This window comes from Capsicum annuum, chromosome 2 (genome assembly GCF_002878395.1).
Source record: "Capsicum annuum cultivar UCD-10X-F1 chromosome 2, UCD10Xv1.1, whole genome shotgun sequence".
Taxonomy (NCBI): domain Eukaryota; kingdom Viridiplantae; phylum Streptophyta; class Magnoliopsida; order Solanales; family Solanaceae; genus Capsicum; species Capsicum annuum.
The window spans coordinates 104,479,405-104,497,857 of NC_061112.1; the positions used below are offsets into that span (position 1 = coordinate 104,479,405).

The 18,453-nt window shown below is 32.4% G+C and overlaps 2 protein-coding genes and 1 long non-coding RNA gene across 3 annotated transcripts; 1 reads left to right on the forward strand and 2 right to left on the reverse strand.

The window, feature by feature from the left end:
* Positions 1–47: 47 nt before the first annotated feature.
* LOC107857932 lies at positions 48–1,331 on the forward strand. The gene has a single exon (XM_016702698.1). The coding sequence runs from the start codon at positions 48–50 to the stop codon at positions 1,329–1,331; it is 1,284 nt and encodes a 427-aa protein (XP_016558184.1).
* A 225-nt stretch (positions 1,332–1,556) lies between these two features.
* On the reverse strand, positions 1,557–2,615 carry LOC107861062. Its single transcript, XR_001671721.2, has 2 exons — positions 2,432–2,615; positions 1,557–1,859 (listed from the first exon to the last, which is right to left on the reverse strand). It is a non-coding gene; the product is annotated as an uncharacterized LOC107861062 (long non-coding RNA).
* Positions 2,616–9,237: 6,622 nt separating this feature from the next.
* LOC124895946 (protein NRT1/ PTR FAMILY 7.3-like) lies at positions 9,238–11,725 on the reverse strand. The gene has a single exon (XM_047406585.1). The coding sequence runs from the start codon at positions 10,903–10,905 to the stop codon at positions 10,435–10,437; it is 471 nt and encodes a 156-aa protein (XP_047262541.1). The 5' UTR covers positions 10,906–11,725; the 3' UTR covers positions 9,238–10,434.
* Between the last annotated feature and the right edge of the window lie 6,728 nt (positions 11,726–18,453).

The window sequence follows — 18,453 nt, forward strand, 5'->3', positions numbered from 1 at the left end:
TGAGTTCTTCTCATATTCGGGGACAAGGTTATGATGGAGCTAGTAATATGCAGGGAGAATTCAATGGTCTTAAAACTTTGATTATGAAAGATACTCCTTCGGCATATAGTGTACATTGTTTTGCTCATCAATTACAATTGACTCTTGTAGCTGTTGCAAAGAAGCATCATGAGGTAGATCAATTTTTTGATATTCTTGCTAATGTTTTGAATGTTGTTGGAGGATCTTTTAAGCGCAGGGAGATGCATAGAGATGATCAAATAGAAAAATTAGAAGAATTATTGATGCTCGGTGAAGTTCATACAAGAAGTGGATTGAATCAAGAACTTAGACTTCAAAGGGCAGGAGATACTCATTGGAGTTCTCATTTTAAAACAGTGCACAACTTTATTAAATTATTCTCCTCAATTATTCATGTACTAGGAGTTCTTGCTAAGGAGGGTTCAAATTACCAAGAGAAATCATTGGCAAAGAGTTTAGTAGATGACATAAGATCTTATGAGTTTGTGTATACGTTGCATTTGATGTTAAAAGTATTGGCAATTACACATGATTTGAATATGGCTTTGCAAAGAAAAGATCAAGATATCATTACTTCTATGAACCTTGTTGGCTTCACAAAGAGACAGTTGCAATCTATGAGAGATTCTAAAAGGGATTCTTTGGTAAATGATGTTTCTTTATTTTGTGCCAAACATGATATTGTGATTCCCGAAATGAATAAGAATTATGCTCTTGAAAAGTCAAAGCGTAAGATTTCAAGTATCACATATTCTCATCATTTGCGTGTTGAAATTTTTAATGCTGAAATTGATTTGCAACTTGCTGAGCTTAACAGTCGTTTTGATGAAGTGAATACTGATCTACTTCTTGGTATGGCTAGTTTGAGTCCAGATAACTTTTTTGTAAATTATGATAAAAATAGGATTATAAAAATTGCTACCTATAATTGGGATGAGTTTAGTGCTTCCATGCTTGAGGATCGTAGTTTTGAGCTTGACAATTATATTGACTATGTGCGACAAGGGAATAATGATTTCTCTAACTTGAAAAGACTTGGGGATCTTTCAGAGACATTGGTGAAAACAAATTTGCACAAGACTTGGAGACTTGTTTATTTGCTTGTGAAGTTGAGTTTAATATTACCTGTGGCGACTGCAACGGTGGAAAGAGCTTTCTCTTCGATGAAATATATTAAGAATGACCTGCGTAGCAAAATTGGTGATGATTTTTTGAATAATTGTTTAGTTTGTTATATAGAGAATGGGGTATTTGAAACTGTACCTAATGAAGCGATTATTGATCGTTTTCAAAACATGACAAGTCGTTGAGTACAATTATAATGATAATGTTTTTAAATATGTCGTGTTTAACGGGTTGTTGCTTTTAGACTATATATTAAAAATATTTGATTACTCATTTTTTTACAAATTATTATTGCATATTAATTTATTTTATTGGTAACCCACAAGTTTAAAATCCTGGATCCGCCTCTGGATTCTACGTGTGCCTCCGGTAAGTAGAAAATTGAACACATGTTATCTACAAGAGGGAAGTCACATGAATATTTCAATAACAACAACAACAAACCCGCTATATTCGGATGTTTCCAATAGACCGTCGGCTTAAGGCAAAAATAGTGCAGACGAAACAACAGGTATTAACGCATCAGATAATAACATAAACATGACCAGCACAAACGATAATACACTTTGAAACATATGCTTCAATCAGGCCTATATTCGCATTTGAATGATACCAATCGAGATGGCTTTTTCAGGGACTGGCCTCTTCCCTGAGACAATCCCTGGGATTCAAAAGAGAGAGAAGGAACTTCTGTGTCCTATGTCGTCATCGTCCTATGACATACGAATATTTCAAACAGAGTACAAATAAGAAATTGATTTCTCTGCAAACATTGAAAGGGTTGAAAGAAACAATACAATACAAGCAATTAATTGTACCACCCAATTGAGGAGATGAAGAGAATTGAAAGAATACTTTGAAAAATTTATGAAAGAATCCATGTAATAGCGGAATCGATAACAACTGAATAATGAAAATACAAAAGTAAAAACTAAGAGAAGAGGATCCATTACCACATTTCGCCGGAATCGCTAGCAAAATTGCAATTGAAATGACAGAAGAATATGGAAAAGCCATTAATTTCAACAGAAGCAACAACAGCGACAACAACAACAACAAACCCACTGACTTACGAATATTTCCAACACAATAAAAATAAGAAGTTGAAGGAAATAAGGAAAACCAATTGATTTCTCTGCAAACATGGAAAGGGTTGAAAGAAACAATAGAATACAGAATTGAAAGAATACTTCGAGAAATTTGTGAAAGAATCCATCAATGGATAACAACTGAATAATGAAAATACCAAAAAAAGAAGTAAAAGTAAGAGAAAAGGATTCATTACCTTTTTTATGGCAGTGAGTGAACGAAGATGGAGACCACATTTCACCGGAATGATGGAAGAATATGAAAAAGCTCTGTATTTCAAATTTGGATCAGCCGTTAAAAATATGAACATTTGGAGAGGCAGGTAGAAGGTGGGTGGTTAATAAGTAAAACAAAGTTAAAGGCATTTGATTTGGGCTTTTGGTCTAATTTGAAGGACCAAATGGATTAAAATAATCCTCTGTGTTCTTTTCAGGTATGTGATTTCTTTTTAAAGTTAAATTTTATAAATTTTGATTACAACAACAACAAACCCACTGTATTCCCGCATAGTGGGGTTTGGGGAGAGTAAAATGTACGCAGTCCATACCACTACCCCCGAAGGAGTAGAGAGGTTGTTTCCGATAGACCCCCGGCTCAAGACTAAACACCGTAGACCAACAGTCGTGCTTAAATTTTGATTAATATTTTAAAATATATTTTTTAGTTAAATTGACATAAAAAAAAGTTGCAATTTATATCACTTTTTATATAGTTCTAAATATTTAAATTTTTATTTTAAAATATTAAATTAATTTAATCTAATTTAACACTAAAAATTAGGCAACACCTTTTTGATTCACATTATTATAGCCAATTGATTAAAATTATTTAATTAAATTGATTATAATTAATTATTTAATTAAATATTTAATTATAATTATTTAACTATAATTAAAATTTATTATAGTTAGTTCCCTATTTAATTAACTATTTAAGCTTTTTTACTTTAATAAAGTTAAATAATTATTTTCAAAAGAGGACAAATTGTCACAATTAAGCCGGAAAGGACTTCAAATTGATAATTTGAAATTTGTACTTATTTACAAGCACATGCTTTTGACATAATTTGATTTGCAAACTAATAAATATACTTTAATCTAATATCTCATTAATTTACATAGACATAAATAATACTAAGCAATTATTATTATATACACGGGTTATTTTGCCAAATGAAATGGCAAAATAACACCGAAAATAGCTTAGAAAAATATTTTTTGTAAATATTTATTTCTCATTATTCGGAATTCAAGCGGCTTGATATATTAATGAAAATGAGGAGAACCATAATTGGATGTAAACACCATTAACTTTATATCATGAACCTCTTGATTAACATAATTTTTTTTTGTTAAATGTGAGTTGTGATCAGAAGTCGATCTAAATCAACTTAACCTTATCTAATGAATCTTTCAACATATCCAATATATGCTTATAAAGTAGGGTCTGAAAAGGGTAAAGTGTACGCAATCTATGTCACTACCACCGCGATTAGCTAGAGAGGCCATTTTCAATAGACCCAGCGTAAGACAAAAACATTCTAAAATGACACAGGAGTAGTAGAATGAAAACATTAACGATAAAACAGTTATTCCTCTTATTTATTTGTTCTGGCAAACATGCCTTACAAAATATGACAAAACTGTAAGATACATTAGACTTCACATTTGTCTTCCTGACTTCTTGAATCATTTCACCATGTTTTATACCTTTGTACCACTTAGCACATGTTATATAAGCAACTAAATCTAAGATTGTCAAACCAGCTAACAAAAAGTACAACCTGTCTAGGTGACCTTCTTTGAGATTTCCCGGGAGCCATCCAGACATGTTATCAGTTACAGAAATTTTCATCACGATTAAGCTGCTCACGTAGTTTCCAAGTGGTATCGATGTCATGCACAGTGCACTTCCGAATTTTTTGAGACCATCCGGTGCTTGTTCATTGAAAAATTCTAGCTGCCCTACATACATGGACACTTTCGAAGCTCCTATCAGGGAGTATTGAAGAACCTGCCAGAAGTTGGTTAGAGAGAGCTTGGGCCTTCGCAGTGTGTGCAGTCGTCTTTAGCATACTTGAGCCTGTAGCACTCCACAATTGTTAAGAATTCGTGCCCTACTGATTATCTTATTTTCGCCTAACTGTTGTCTATCGATGGAACGAGTTGCCTGACGTGTTCCAAGGAAATAGTAAAATAGAAAGTAAAGAACACAACGATTTTTACATGAAAAACACCCGACTCAAAAGGTGTAAAAAAATCACGACCTGCACCTCTACAGGATTTAACCTCAACTTCACTAAATAACTCTGAACCTCAACAATGACTGATTACAAAACTCTTGTAACCAACAAATAAGAATTATAAACTCTAATCCCTATAACTCAACGACTAGGAATTATAAACTCTAATTCCTTTAACTCAACGACTAGGAATTATAAACTCTAATTCTTAACTACACACACCTCCCAAGGTATGAGTTCCCAAAGTATCTGAGTTTTCCCCAACTCGAAGACTAGATCCTAGCTCAGTTTATAACACAATGAAACTAATATTACATCAATAGTTCAAACACAATGAATAACTCTAAAAATCAATGCTAAAACTCTTAGCTGGATTCTATACTTAGGACTAGGTTCTTCAATGTGTTTCTTCAGCACTTCGTGAAGTCAATCTGTCGATTGTGCTTTGTTGCTGCGTAAGTGCGTAGTTTATTCTGACTGATGCATCTTCTATTTAAGCACCACTCTTCAAAGAGTCATTCTTTATTTCAAACTCCTCCTTTAATCAGAACTCTCATTACATAGAGCTCTACTTCAAGTGAGACTCCTTCTTTAATTCCAACTCTTGTCTCCTTAGTGTTGTAGTCAAACTTCAATTCTTTAAATCAACTTATCTTCAAGTAATTTACTCAACCACAACTTATTCAATTTCTCACGTGATCAGTAACTTGAATATATCAGAATTAGCCACCCATCTAGTCCTTGATTTTTTCCACCCTTGTCTTTAATCATCAATGATTTGCTACAAGTTTCAGCTACATGTTTCATATCACTTTGTCAGTTTGTCAATCATCAAAACTACATCGTACCCAACAAATTTTCTTTTTTATTATGATGACAAACCTCTTGTCTTTGTGCATTCAAATATCTTCACCTATAGGCACTAAGTATAAAACACTAAAATGAAACATCAATGGGTTATAAACATTGCACCCCTCTTATCTTCCCCCTTTTGACATCATGGAAAAACCGTTTTTAATGCAATAATATACTAGCCAAAGTAATTTGTTATAATATTCATGGCCACTGGGGCTATCACCAAAACAATCAGACAAAGACTTTAGCCAACATAGTAATGTATTAAAGAGAGCAAAAATATGATTCAATTTAGCAAAGATAACCATTCCATTTAACTGATAGAGCATGTTCCATATTAAACCTAAGCTAGTATTGAACAAAGCAAAATAACTGAGCATTAATCAAAAAAACATTCAGTATAAAAGTGGGACATGGCTAAGAATACAAATAGTGATCAGCTGATGAGTAATGTGGAACAGGTGATATCAACTGTGTCAATTGACGAAGGCCTTCAACATATTTATCCCTCTATCAATCAAGGTCAAGCTTGAAAGTCATGATCCTAGCCTTAAGGACCTCTTATTTCACTTCATGACTGTCTTGTGCAACTTCTAGTTCATATTTTTTTCCAGCTAAATCATTTCTTTATTATCAATTTTTTTTCCAAATGAGTGTTAGCCATCCTTATTGAAACAGGTAGAGCAGCATGATTTATTTGTTCAAGAACATCTATTATTGTTTTATAAGTCAAATCTGAACTAGGACTGAGACATTCCCAAAAAATAGCTAATTAGGAACTAAAAGAGAGAGCATATCCCTTTTCATTCTTCAGAACATATGCTGCATGTGATTGATGATCAAGTTTGTCAAATTCATGATACAAAAACTGATATTTTGGTTGAGAGAGAAGAAGAAATTTTTTATGTAGAATTAACATATTTGTGCACAACTATTTGAAGGAAAGACAAAGAAAATTTGGTCAACCAATTCGCCAGCATCATAGGACAAGGGGAGGATGAAGTGTGAGGAATGGACCAGGTGTGCTCAACTGTTTTAACTTAGACAGTCGATGCTTATGTCAGTGTAGAGCATACCTGATAAAAAGAAATTTGTGGTCACAATTGCTTGCTTGTACCTATTTTCTGCACAATCTAATACAAAATTAGGTTAGAAAAGTCAAAAATCTGGAATTGGAACACACAACTAAATGTGCAAGACTGAATCGAATAATATTTTAGCTAATAAGATTAAAAATAAAAATGGTTATTCTAGTCAATCATTGAGGGGAGTTCATGCAATTTTAATCATTCCCGAATCAAACCTGTTCCTTTCAAAATTCTCTCTACTTAGTGTCTTTGGTGCTTCTCTAGTCATTTAAGTAACCTACATAGTCAACATTTTTATAGCCCTCAAGAGTGAAATAGCTTTCCTTTGGATACCGTAGTCCTAAGTTATTGATTTGTTGTTTCCCCTATCGATATGCCCTCAGTCATGGAACAAGTGGTACAACATGTTTCTGTGCATGCTCAGCAGTTTCACTGTCATCCTCTTAACTTTTTTGCTTCTTGCATTAGTCCACAAAGATTCATACAAACCAGGTTCAAGCACTAGATCGTTATTTTTTTTAGATCTCTCTTTACACGAGCACTACAAATCTGGCCATCTTTCAAATGATCCATTCCCCCTTTAAATGTAGTGAGTGAAAGAAACTTTATTTTCTTCTAGTCTTATGCCTTGAGTAAGCTTTATTCATGTATAAATTTTTCTTGCCTTCTTTCACTCTCACCTACAAAACAAATTAGGAGTTAACTTTAGGCACCCATACAAGCCTGGGTCCTTTCTTATGAATAAAATGATATATGAGGTTCCTTCTAGCCTATCGAGGTAACAGGTTATGTGACATGTTTCTCTAACCAGATTTGACCTTCTTGTTAGCTTGTGCTGACATGGAATCAGATTTTTTTACTAGGCTTATGCTTCTTGATTTGCTTTTTGCTGTAAGTGGACATTCAGTGGTTGGATATCCCTGGTTACCATAACTATAACACAAATCTTTAATAGCATTAGAACTTTTATAAAAGCCCAACCCAGTCTTTTCATTGTGAGTTCTTTGACCTAACTTATGAACAATTCTTGAAGAATGTGTCCATCTATTTGCTCTTTCAAGATCAAGTTTTAATTTAGAAACTTCTTGACTTAATTGACTAACCTTTTCTTTTTCACAAAAGTATTCATGTTTAATCTTAGTCAATTCTGACTCAATTTTTTCTTGTTCCTCACTTTTGATCTTTTTTCCTTTTTCAAAAAGAGTCAGTTTCAAGATTTCAGATTTGAGGATCAGGTTTAATGAATCAAGTTTTCTAACCTGTTCCTTAAGAATGCAGTTTTCCTTTTCAACAATGTTCTTACAAGTTTCTAGATCAATAAAATCAAACTTGAGACTTGCAAGATTGTTGAATAACTCATCCCTATCAAAAGTTAATTCTTGGAAATCATCAATTAGAGCACTCATTAAGGAAATAAGTTTTATTTTAGAAAATAAATGCAACTTTCCTTTAAGTTCAAGTATACTTACCTCAGAAACATCATCTTCTTCCTCCAAGTCTGAATCTCCAAGAGCCATGAGTGATATTTCATCAATTTCATCATCATCTGATTCATCACTTTCAGATGCCTTATTTAGATCTTCCATGTCCATCTCATAGGTCTTCAAATTACCAACTAACTCATCAAGGGACATTCTAGTGAGATCATTAGCTTCTCTTGTGGCTGTAACTTTGACATTCCACTTAGACTTTGGTAGGACTCTCAAGACCTTTTCTACTTGTTCCTCAGTAGATAAAACCTTTCCTAGATATGATAACTCATTTACCAACAAAGTTAACCTAGTTATCATTTCTTGTAGTGACTTATTTTTCTCTATTTTGAAAGCCTCATATTCAGTGAAAAGTAATGTAATTTTGAATTTTCTTACTTGGATAGTGCCTTCATGTGCATTCACTAATGCATCCCAGATTTGTTTAGCAGTGTTGCAATTAGACACTCTATTGTACTCGGCTGGACCAAGACCACAAACAAGAATGCTTTTGGCTTTTGCATTCTTTTGTAGTGCAACAAGATCTTTCGGGGTGAATTCACTTCTTACCTTTTCCACTTGTTCTCCGTCCACTGTCTTCATGGCAATTGTTGGTCCATCAATAATTCTGTCCCATAATTCATAATCTACACTTTGAAGAAACGCTTCCATCCTAGCTTTCCACCAAATAAAGTGAGACCCATCAAAGAGTGGAGGTCTAATAGTGGATTGACTTTCACTGTGACCAGTAGGTGGTGCGGAATTCATCATATTGATCTTTGTCTTAGGTGCTAACCTTTTTTAAGACAATCCGCTCTAATACCACTTATTAAGAATTCGTGCCTCACTGATTATCTTATTTTCGCCTAACTGTTGCCTATCGATGGAACGAGTTGTCTAACGTGTTCCGAGAAAGCAGTAAAATAGAAAGTAAAGAACACAATGATTTTTACGTGGAAAACATCCGGCTCAAAAGGTATAACAAACCACGACCTGCACCTCTACAGAATTTAACCCCAACTTCACTAAATAACTCTGAGCCTCAATAATGACTGATTATAAAACTCTTGTAACCAACAAATAAGAATTATAAACTCTAATCCCTTTAACTCAACGACTGGGAATTATAAACTCTAATTCCTTTAACTCAACGACTAGGAATTATAAACTCTAATTCCTAACTACACACACACCTCCCAAGGTATGCGTTCCCAAAGTCTCTGAGTTTTCCCCAACTTCAAGACTAGCTCCTAGTTCAGTTTATAACACACTAAAACTAATATTACATCAATAGTTCAAACACAATGAATAACTCTAAAAATCAATGCTAAAACTCTTAGTTGGATTCTATACCTAGGATCAGGTTCTTCAATGTGTTTCTTCAGTGATTGAGTAGCACTTCGTGAAGTCAATCTGTCAATTGTGCTTTGTTGCTTCGTAAGTGCGTAGTTTATTCTGACTGATGCATATTATATTTAAGCATAACTCTTCAAAGAGTCATTCTTTATTTCAAACTCCTTCTTTAATCAGAACTCTCATTACATAGAGTTCTACTTCAAGTGAGACTCCTTCTTCAATTCCAACTCTTGTCTCCTTAGTGTTGTAGCCAAACTTCAATTATTTAAATTAGCTTATATTCAAGTATTTTACTCAACCACAATTTCTTCAATTTCTCACGTGATCAGTAATTTGAGTATATCAAAATTAGCCACCTATCCGGTCCTTGATTTCTTCCACCCTTGTCTTTAATCATCGATGATTTACTACAAGTTTCAGCTACATGTTTCATATTACTTTGTCAGTTTGTCAATCATCAAAACTACATCGTACCCAACAAAAATTACTGCTGAAAGCATTATCATCACAGTAATGACAAGTCTGATACCTATCCGTTGAAGTTGAGTTATCCCTTAGGCCTCGCCCTTGATCTTCTTAAACTTTTTTCACCAAAGGATCAATGACTCGACGACAGTGGAGTACTGAACTCGCTACACTCATGATGTCAAAGGCAGATATACTGGTTGGTTGAATTCTAAAGTTGCCAATTGTTGTCTTCATGGCATCACTTTGCTCAACAAAGATTGATGCCATCGGGGTGAATACAACGGAGTAAAGTATAGTACATAGCCAAATTGGTAACAACCTCAAAATGCACTTAACCTCTTCAACTTATGAAATAGGGCAGAGGCACCATGAGTTGCGATTGTTCTGGTTCTCATTATCAAGTTCCTTGGATGTGATCAAGGCCGCTCTATCCAAGAATCTACAGTTCAACAAAGATTTATCAGTATATCATAGAATGGGAAAATTACAGAGTCATGCGTTAAGCATCTTTGTGAATTTTTTGAATTGGACATTAGTACTTTGTACGCAGTCTTACCTTGCATTTCTGCCAGAGGCTGTTCCAAGGTTTGAACCCGTGAACTCCTGGTCACATGGCAGTAACTTTTTCAGTTACTCTAGGGCCCTTCTCCGGACACCGCGCATAGCGATAGCTTTAGTGCACCGGGCTGCCCTTTTTTTCTAGACATTAGTGCTTTGGTAGTCACTTGAAACCATAGGCATGGAGTATTTTTCTACCAGCAGTTTTGGATCTCTCATTATCACTTTCAAAAAATACATCTTCGTTCTCTGGCGGTCCTACTCTCCACTTCTTCAATGCAAAAAGTATAACCTGAGAAAACCTGGTTATAGGGTTTCCACTAAACCTAAAGTGACTATACTTTGCGGTGCCACCAAGAAAGAGCGTCAATCCAGCAAAGGCGGACCCAGCAGCGGCCCAGAAACTAAGAGCCCGCATACCATCATCCACAAAGAAGTCTAAAACAGTGTTAGAAAAAAGAGAACCAAGGTTCAGAGCTAGGTAGAAGTAGCTGAAGAAGGCCGCTTTGGATGGTTTTTCCCTGGGATCACGTTCATCAAATTGATCATCTCTAAAGGTAGCAATGTTAGGTTGATAGCCTCTGTATCCTAGAGAAATCATGTACACAAGGATGTAGAATAGACTAATCTCCATGTTTGAACGCTCTTCACATAGAGTTGTTCGATCCCTACCACCTTTCAGATTGAGCAAGTAAAGGTGTGTCGCCAGTGATAATAGTACTAATCCTTGTTAATAAGTGAGTTCCAAAACAATTATTGAAAGCAAGATTGGTAAAAACAAACATCAAACTTTGTAGTAATTGTTTCGCTACTAATAGTACTCCATTTTTTCCAATTCATACGACAATTTCTGTATTTCTAGACATATGTTAGATCTTTGACACAATTCTATTCCTAAACAATTTTCACGACTTTTAAGAATTTAAAATTCATTACATTTTGAACTTGGATGTGGTGTATTCTTTAGCAGACAAACTTTTCAACTATTATTACAATGTTTTCTTAAATAATCAGTACTACTTATAGTACTATCTGGATTTAATTAGTGCGTCATATAAAATAAAGAACAAAAGGAATACCTAGCGCAGTTAAACTCCGAGTCGACTTAATTACGTTTTATATCGTGTGTGTAAGATGCCAAGTAAATGGATACTTACAGTTACATAGATGACCTGGAAAATGGCACAACTTTTGAATCTTCCCCAGTAAAAGTCACTCAGAAAAGCATCAATAAGAGAGAAGATGTAGACGGTGCCAGTCCATATGCTCACATTGTTGGCAGCTTCAGTAATGTTTTGATGCAGGATCCTTGTCAGAAACAACATCAAATTCACCCCGACACCAAAAAATGTAAGAGTAGAATAAAATAACAGTGGAAATATAAAGCTATAAATCGGATTTACAAAGTTAGGCGATTCTATTTTTTGTTGAATTGATAGAGAAAAGAGCCTTTGTTCATGAGATAGTTGAATCAATCAGTTTAGTTTTATCGGTGTAACATTCTCCTGCATAGTGCAATTTAGTGTCTAGAAAATGATATGTAGTTTGAAAGAAAAGTATGCTATTGGTTACATACAAATTGGACGGTTGATGATTAATGGGAAGTATACAATCCATAGCCTGCCTGATGCATATGGGGCATATGTAATGTTTTCCAAAGCCTGCATTTAGAATATATTTTTTCTTAGCTGGTGTCTGGGATGTTTCCCTCTCGACAATGAAGCTTATCCCCACAAAGTAGGATCTGAGAGTATAGAGTGTACGCAGACCTTACATCTACCTCGGTTGTGTGATAGAGTTGTTTTTTATCAGTTCTGACTCAAGGCAAAAACGGTTTGGAATGAAATTCAGCCATTAAAATAGAAAATTTGAAGAGAATTGAAAACAAATCTGGGCAAAAAAAATTTTACACACTTAGGGGTCGTTTGGTTGGGGCAAAATGACCTTCTAGACCCCTCTACTATGTCAGTTTTGTAAGTTGGACACTTCTACTTACGTTTTTACTATCTGGACCCTTGAACCCATCAAAAAACAACATTTTGCACCCTTTGACAACACCTTGCCATGTGGCAGGGTCATGGCGACTAAGACAAAGAGAGTGTAACCACTCGCCTAGGAGTGCGAGTGGAGGTCAATTTTTGGTCAATTTTACATTAAAATAATTTTAAAAAAATAAAAATAATATTAAAATTTAAAAAAAAAATAAAAAGGGAAAAATTTATTTTAAAAATTTTTTTTAAAATATTTTTTCCCTCCCCACCCCCCACACCCTACCCAGCCCCATCCGACCCCACCCTCAGCCCCTCCGCCCCACCCCAGCCCCGTACCCACCCTCCACACCTCACCAGCCCCATCCAACCCCTCCTCACCCCACCCTCTGCCCCCACACCCCTCCCAGCCCCATCCTCACCCCACCCCCATCCCCCACACCCCACCCCAACACTAGTCCAGCCCCCCACCCCCACACACACACACGTTCACTTTTTATTTTTTATTTTAATTTTTCCTCTCAATTCAATTCTTTTTTTAATTAAAATTTAAATTTGAAATCTTTTTATTTTTTTGGAGATTAAAATTTAAATTTAAATTTAAAGTGAGTGATAGTGAATATTGAAAAAAATTAGTGAATTTCTCTTGAAAAAAAATAAACTTTTTGTGAATTTGTTAAAAATATTCAAATATAAAAATCAAAAATTTATTATGTTTGTATATATGAATTTATAGTTAAAAATTAAAATTAGTTGGAGAAGAATTTTAATTATTTGGAATGGATTTGATGTTTAATTTGTGAGCAAAAATAAAAACATGATTATTCAAATTTTTCTACAATTTATAAATTTTTCTTATTTAATTAAATTAATTTTAATATTTAATTTGTTATGTAGCATTTTAAAAATGACTTGGAATTTAATGTAATAATTTTTTTAAATGACGTGGCAGATGACGTGGCAGACGTGTCAGGCGTGACAGACGTGGCAGCTGACATGGGGGAGAGTGTGTTACGCTCACTAAAAAAGGATTTAAAATGTTGTTTTTTAGTGGGTTCAGGGATCCAAATGACAAAATGTAAGTAAAAGTGTCCAACTTACAAAACCGACATAGTACAGGGATCCAGAAGGTCATTTTGCCTTTGGTTGGAAAACAAGTTATGATGAAATTAGTTATGTTGGGATTAGTTATACTTGGATTAGTTGTTCTCGGATTAGTTATCCTGTTATTCTTTTTTAGTGGTTTTGCATTCTTTCTGAGATTAAATAGATTGTTTGCAAAATACCTTTCATCTTATCTAGCTTGATTATTTTCTTTCATATTAAGCCATACAAAAGAAATTGAAAGCTACTAATTTTTTTATTAACTTTAGTAGTTTCTTTTTCCTAAAAATACATGTTAAGAAATTTATGTTGATATTTATTAAACGTGTATGAAGCTTTAATATTTCATGTTAAATTACTTATTTTGTCCTAAATTCTATAAAATGTTGATAATCTCATTTTTTGTTAAAAAATTCATCACCAAAAAAGGTGAAAAAGAATTACTCTCATTTTTCATTATTTAGCATCATTAATATTTGAATAGTTAAATTCTATTTTTTTAAAAAAATAGTTTTCAAACATTTTTAGCTCTATATAAAAAATATTTTTTTATTTAATAATTAAGCATGCACTAAGTTAGAGAGAGTGTGTCAAAATACTTTAATTACTTATTCATGATAAATTTGTTTGGACAAAAAAAATTGAAGTAAGATTAATAAATATTTTTACAAAATAGAAAGACAATAAACCCTTGGATCAATTTTGAATCTGATTGTATAAATAGTTTTTATGGTGTCACTATCATTTTTCATGACTCATCACTTTTGTAGCATTTAATAAGTTCAAATAATTGTTCAAATTTATCAGAATGGATGAAAATTTATAGAGTAATTAAAATTTAAATTACAGATAAAATTGACCAAAAAAATTGACGTGAGGACTACCAAAATGTCAATTCTCTCTTGTATATAGTAATAATTGTGGCACTAAAAGAAAGTTAAAGATTTTTTGGTTTTGGAAATTGGTGGATGTTTCTAGAATATTTTGGAGAAGAGAGGATATTTTTGAAGTGAGTTCAATGAATGCTAAAATGATGATTGTATCCTTAGTCGTCCTTGAACTCGTCTTTCTATAATATCGATGTCCAAAGTAGGAATTTGTTCAAATGAAAAATTAAGAATATTCATATTCTTGAAATAGTAGGGATCAATTTGGGAAAATTAATGTCTTGATATTTCAAGGGACAAATAAGAAAGTTAACTAATAGAGAAGATCATAGAAAATAACAAACTAGGTAAAAATATAATGTGTTATAATGTAGGCATTAAGATGTATAGCGATATACAAATAGCATGTTTGTAAGGTATTTTTATTTTATATCAAGAAGATTGAAAAAAAGGTGAAGAAAGAATGGTTTTCAAGTTAAAAGACCTTTTCCCCTTGATAATGAGTATAATTACAAGTTTGCCCTTGGTTGTTCTCAACTCTCCTTTTTATATAGTAGGGAAAAAATAGTAATATTGACTTCACACATATCAAGGAGAAATAAATGTTTTACTATATCATTTTTGCAGGGGCGAACCCACGTTGAATGAAGGAATGTCAAGCGACACCATCAAAAACTTATATGTGTGTATGTGTGTGTGTGTGTTAATACTATAAATAAACAAGGTAAAATACATAGACGGACCTCTAAACTTTTTGACTTTTTCTGTATTGACATCTCAATTAGCCGATGTACCTATTGAATCTTTTATTCATTCACAAATAGTTTCAATTAAGCACAAACTTTGACATGGCATGGCATGGCATGTGCAATACGCTCTCCACTGGGAGAGTGAGAAGCCATAATTAACTCAAAATAAAAGAAAAAGAAAAAAAAATCAATCAAAAAAAGACATATAGAAGGAATTATAAAAAAAAAAACGAGATTGAAGCTTTCCTTGCCATATCCTTCACTATTTTCCTCTTCCAAAACATAACATTTATACCTTCAAATTGCATCTAGAATTAATGGAGCTTTTGTATTACAGTAAAATTCAATCATATTTTAAATTCAAAATTAGCTCAAAGTTGATTCTTTCAAGTTTTTCAACAATGAATTATTCAATATAAATTTAAATTTGAATTCCATAAATAACAATGAACTCCACCGAAAAAACATCCAATACCATCCACTATAATATGAAAATAATTTACCTTCTTCCATTTTCAGATTTTTCTCTAATGGTTGTTGGGTGTTGTTTTGGTGGAAATTAAAAATGGAGGAGTAAAGGTGAGGTCCTCTTTTTTCTTCTCACTAAAAATTATATTTTGAGAACTGAGAAAATTTTAAAAGGTCAAAAAAAAAAAAAAAATAGAATGAATGTAAGAAAAAAAATGGATAATAATGGAAGAAAAGGGAGAAAGAAGAAATTGTGTATATGTTAGTCCTTCAATGGTGTAAGTTTAAAGGAAGAAGGAGACAATAAATAATTTACATTTATTTTTATCTTTTCTTCTTTAATGATATGAAATTTTATGATTGGTTATAGTTTCCACACCACATCAAGTGTATCTCACGCCGTCAATGCTTAAAAAATGCAGGCTTTAAAATAGTGTCATATCAGACGTTTGTGCTTAATTGAAACAATTTGTAAATAAATAAAGGGTTCAATAGGTACATGAGTTAATAAAGGTGTAATTATGAAAAAAAATTAAAAAGTTGAGGGACCTGTCTATGTATTCTTCCGATAAACAAATATATTAAGCTCAATTGCACTATTTGGCTAAAGATCCTGTGCACACTCGTCCAACATCTATTTTGCTTTGTTGAGTTTGGGGAGTCGAACCTCAGCCTCTGCATTTTTGTGCAATATTTTCTTTGAATTGTGGTAAAGAAGTATTGACCTCTTCTGGTTTAAAACTAAACAATACCAAAGGGCCAAAATATTCCAAAGATCTAAAACATGGTTATTTTAAATAGGGAAAAGACATGGGCATACCACTTTGAAAAGAAATGGCCCACAATTTAAAAAGGAAAAATTACAGAAATTAGCATCCTTAAAATTATAATTACAATAAATAACAACACTTTTTCAAAATTACAATTTATAACAAAAGTAGCAATATTTTACTCACTTCATAGTAATAGAAGAATATGTATTTTTCAGCTGTGCATATGTATTTATGAGTAATACATATATATTTGTATATGTATTTATATAGCAACATTTTACTTAAATACAAATACAATTTGCTATTTTTCGTAACTATGAAACTGTTGTTATAAAAGTTATAATTAAGGCTACAGAGTTGTCATTTCTGAAATTTTCCCATTTAAAAATGTGGACAATTGGAGCTAGTCGGCCCAATTTATTTCCGTTTGTTCGCCATTTGGCCCAATTGGACACATGCAATTTCTATACTCAGATACACTTTTATACTATATTAAAGATTGTATAGATGTATATAGAAATTGTATAATTATTGTATAAATATGAATCTATATACATTACATATAGAAATGTATCATTATTGATGTATGAAAAAAATATGCTAATTAGCGCATGTGTAAATACACATCATACAATTAGTGTATATATATATTATGTATTAATTATATATTTATTACACAGAAATAATTATACAATCGATATTTTTTAGAACAAGAGCAACAAAAAGGAGTGGGAAAAAAAGAAGTGAAAATAAGCAAGTGTAGTGATGTTCTTTTTAAAAAAAGCAGCCATAATTGTTTTTAAAAAAAGCAAAACAAAAATAAAAAAACAAGATGAGCAAATAATAACTGAAGCAGCGAAGGACTAAATGGCTATAAAATGGCATTTCAAAGTCCTTGGCCATTCGGTTGGAAATAGCTTCCACCGAATGGCTATTTATCGGGTTTTTAAATTTAGGTGCTAGTTTTGTGAAATTATTTTAATTTTAGATGTTATTTTTATCTTTTTCCCTAAATATTCATCCTTTTGAATGCTTGAAAATGATTGCAGTTAATATTAGTCTGTTTCAATTTGTTTTTTACTTTTTTTTTTGTCCATTTCAAGGGAATTCTTTTTTCATTTTTGCAACTCTTTAATTAATTTTAACTTTTCAAGTAACATGTCTAACATGATAAGATTAAAGAATATTTTTGTACATTTCAAATATCTTTATTAAGATCATAAAATTTAAAAAGCTCTTTTGCTTTCTTAAATTTTGTATTAGTTCAAAATCAAACAAACAAATTACAACACAAAAAGTAATAAAGCTAAATTAGGACCTAAGAGCTCGTTGGGTGTAGGATAAGGGATATCTAACTTCAGTATTAAATTTATGATGAGCTTATCTCATGTTTGGTTGGGATAAATTCGCTGGATAATTTATTTTAGAATTAGTTTTTTCAGGATTATAGTGTTATTAAACAATTCGATAGCTCGAAATAATTTATTTCTCAACCAAATGAGCTCTAAGTGATAAGCTATCTCTTAATTTTTTAAAATTACGTAAAAATAAATTTATATTTTTAATATAATGGACAATTAAAAATTAAAGAAAGGAAGAAAATGTATCATAAGAAAATATTCAATTTCGATATGATAATTGTGTATATCAAGCATGCACACCAAGCCTGTTGACCGGGCTGGGCTAGTTCAAATCGGTACTGGCCCACTTGTTGTTATTGGGTTCTGGGCCAGTTCGGTTCTGATTCAACTCTTAACGGATCGGGTCGGGTCCAACAATAATAAACCCCAATTTAGCTTGTGATCGACCCATTAAGCGTAAAACTGGTTTTGACCGGTTCAAACCGGTCAAATTCTTTTAAAAAAATATATATTTGAATTTATATATTTTTTTCAATATATACACACCTATAACCATAATATATACATTTTAAATATGTTAAACAATAAACGTATAACATATATATTTTACATATTATACTACAACATAATATTTACAAATATATACGTGCAATAAAAGATATATACTACTTAAAATACTACTTGAAACAATATGCATACAACAAAATATATATACCTATATAAGTTGTATGCATATTGTTTCAAGTAGTATTTTAAGTTGTATATATATTTTATTGTACGCATATATTTGTATATATTATAATGTAGTATAATATGTAACATATATATGCATACAAAGTAGTTTATATTATG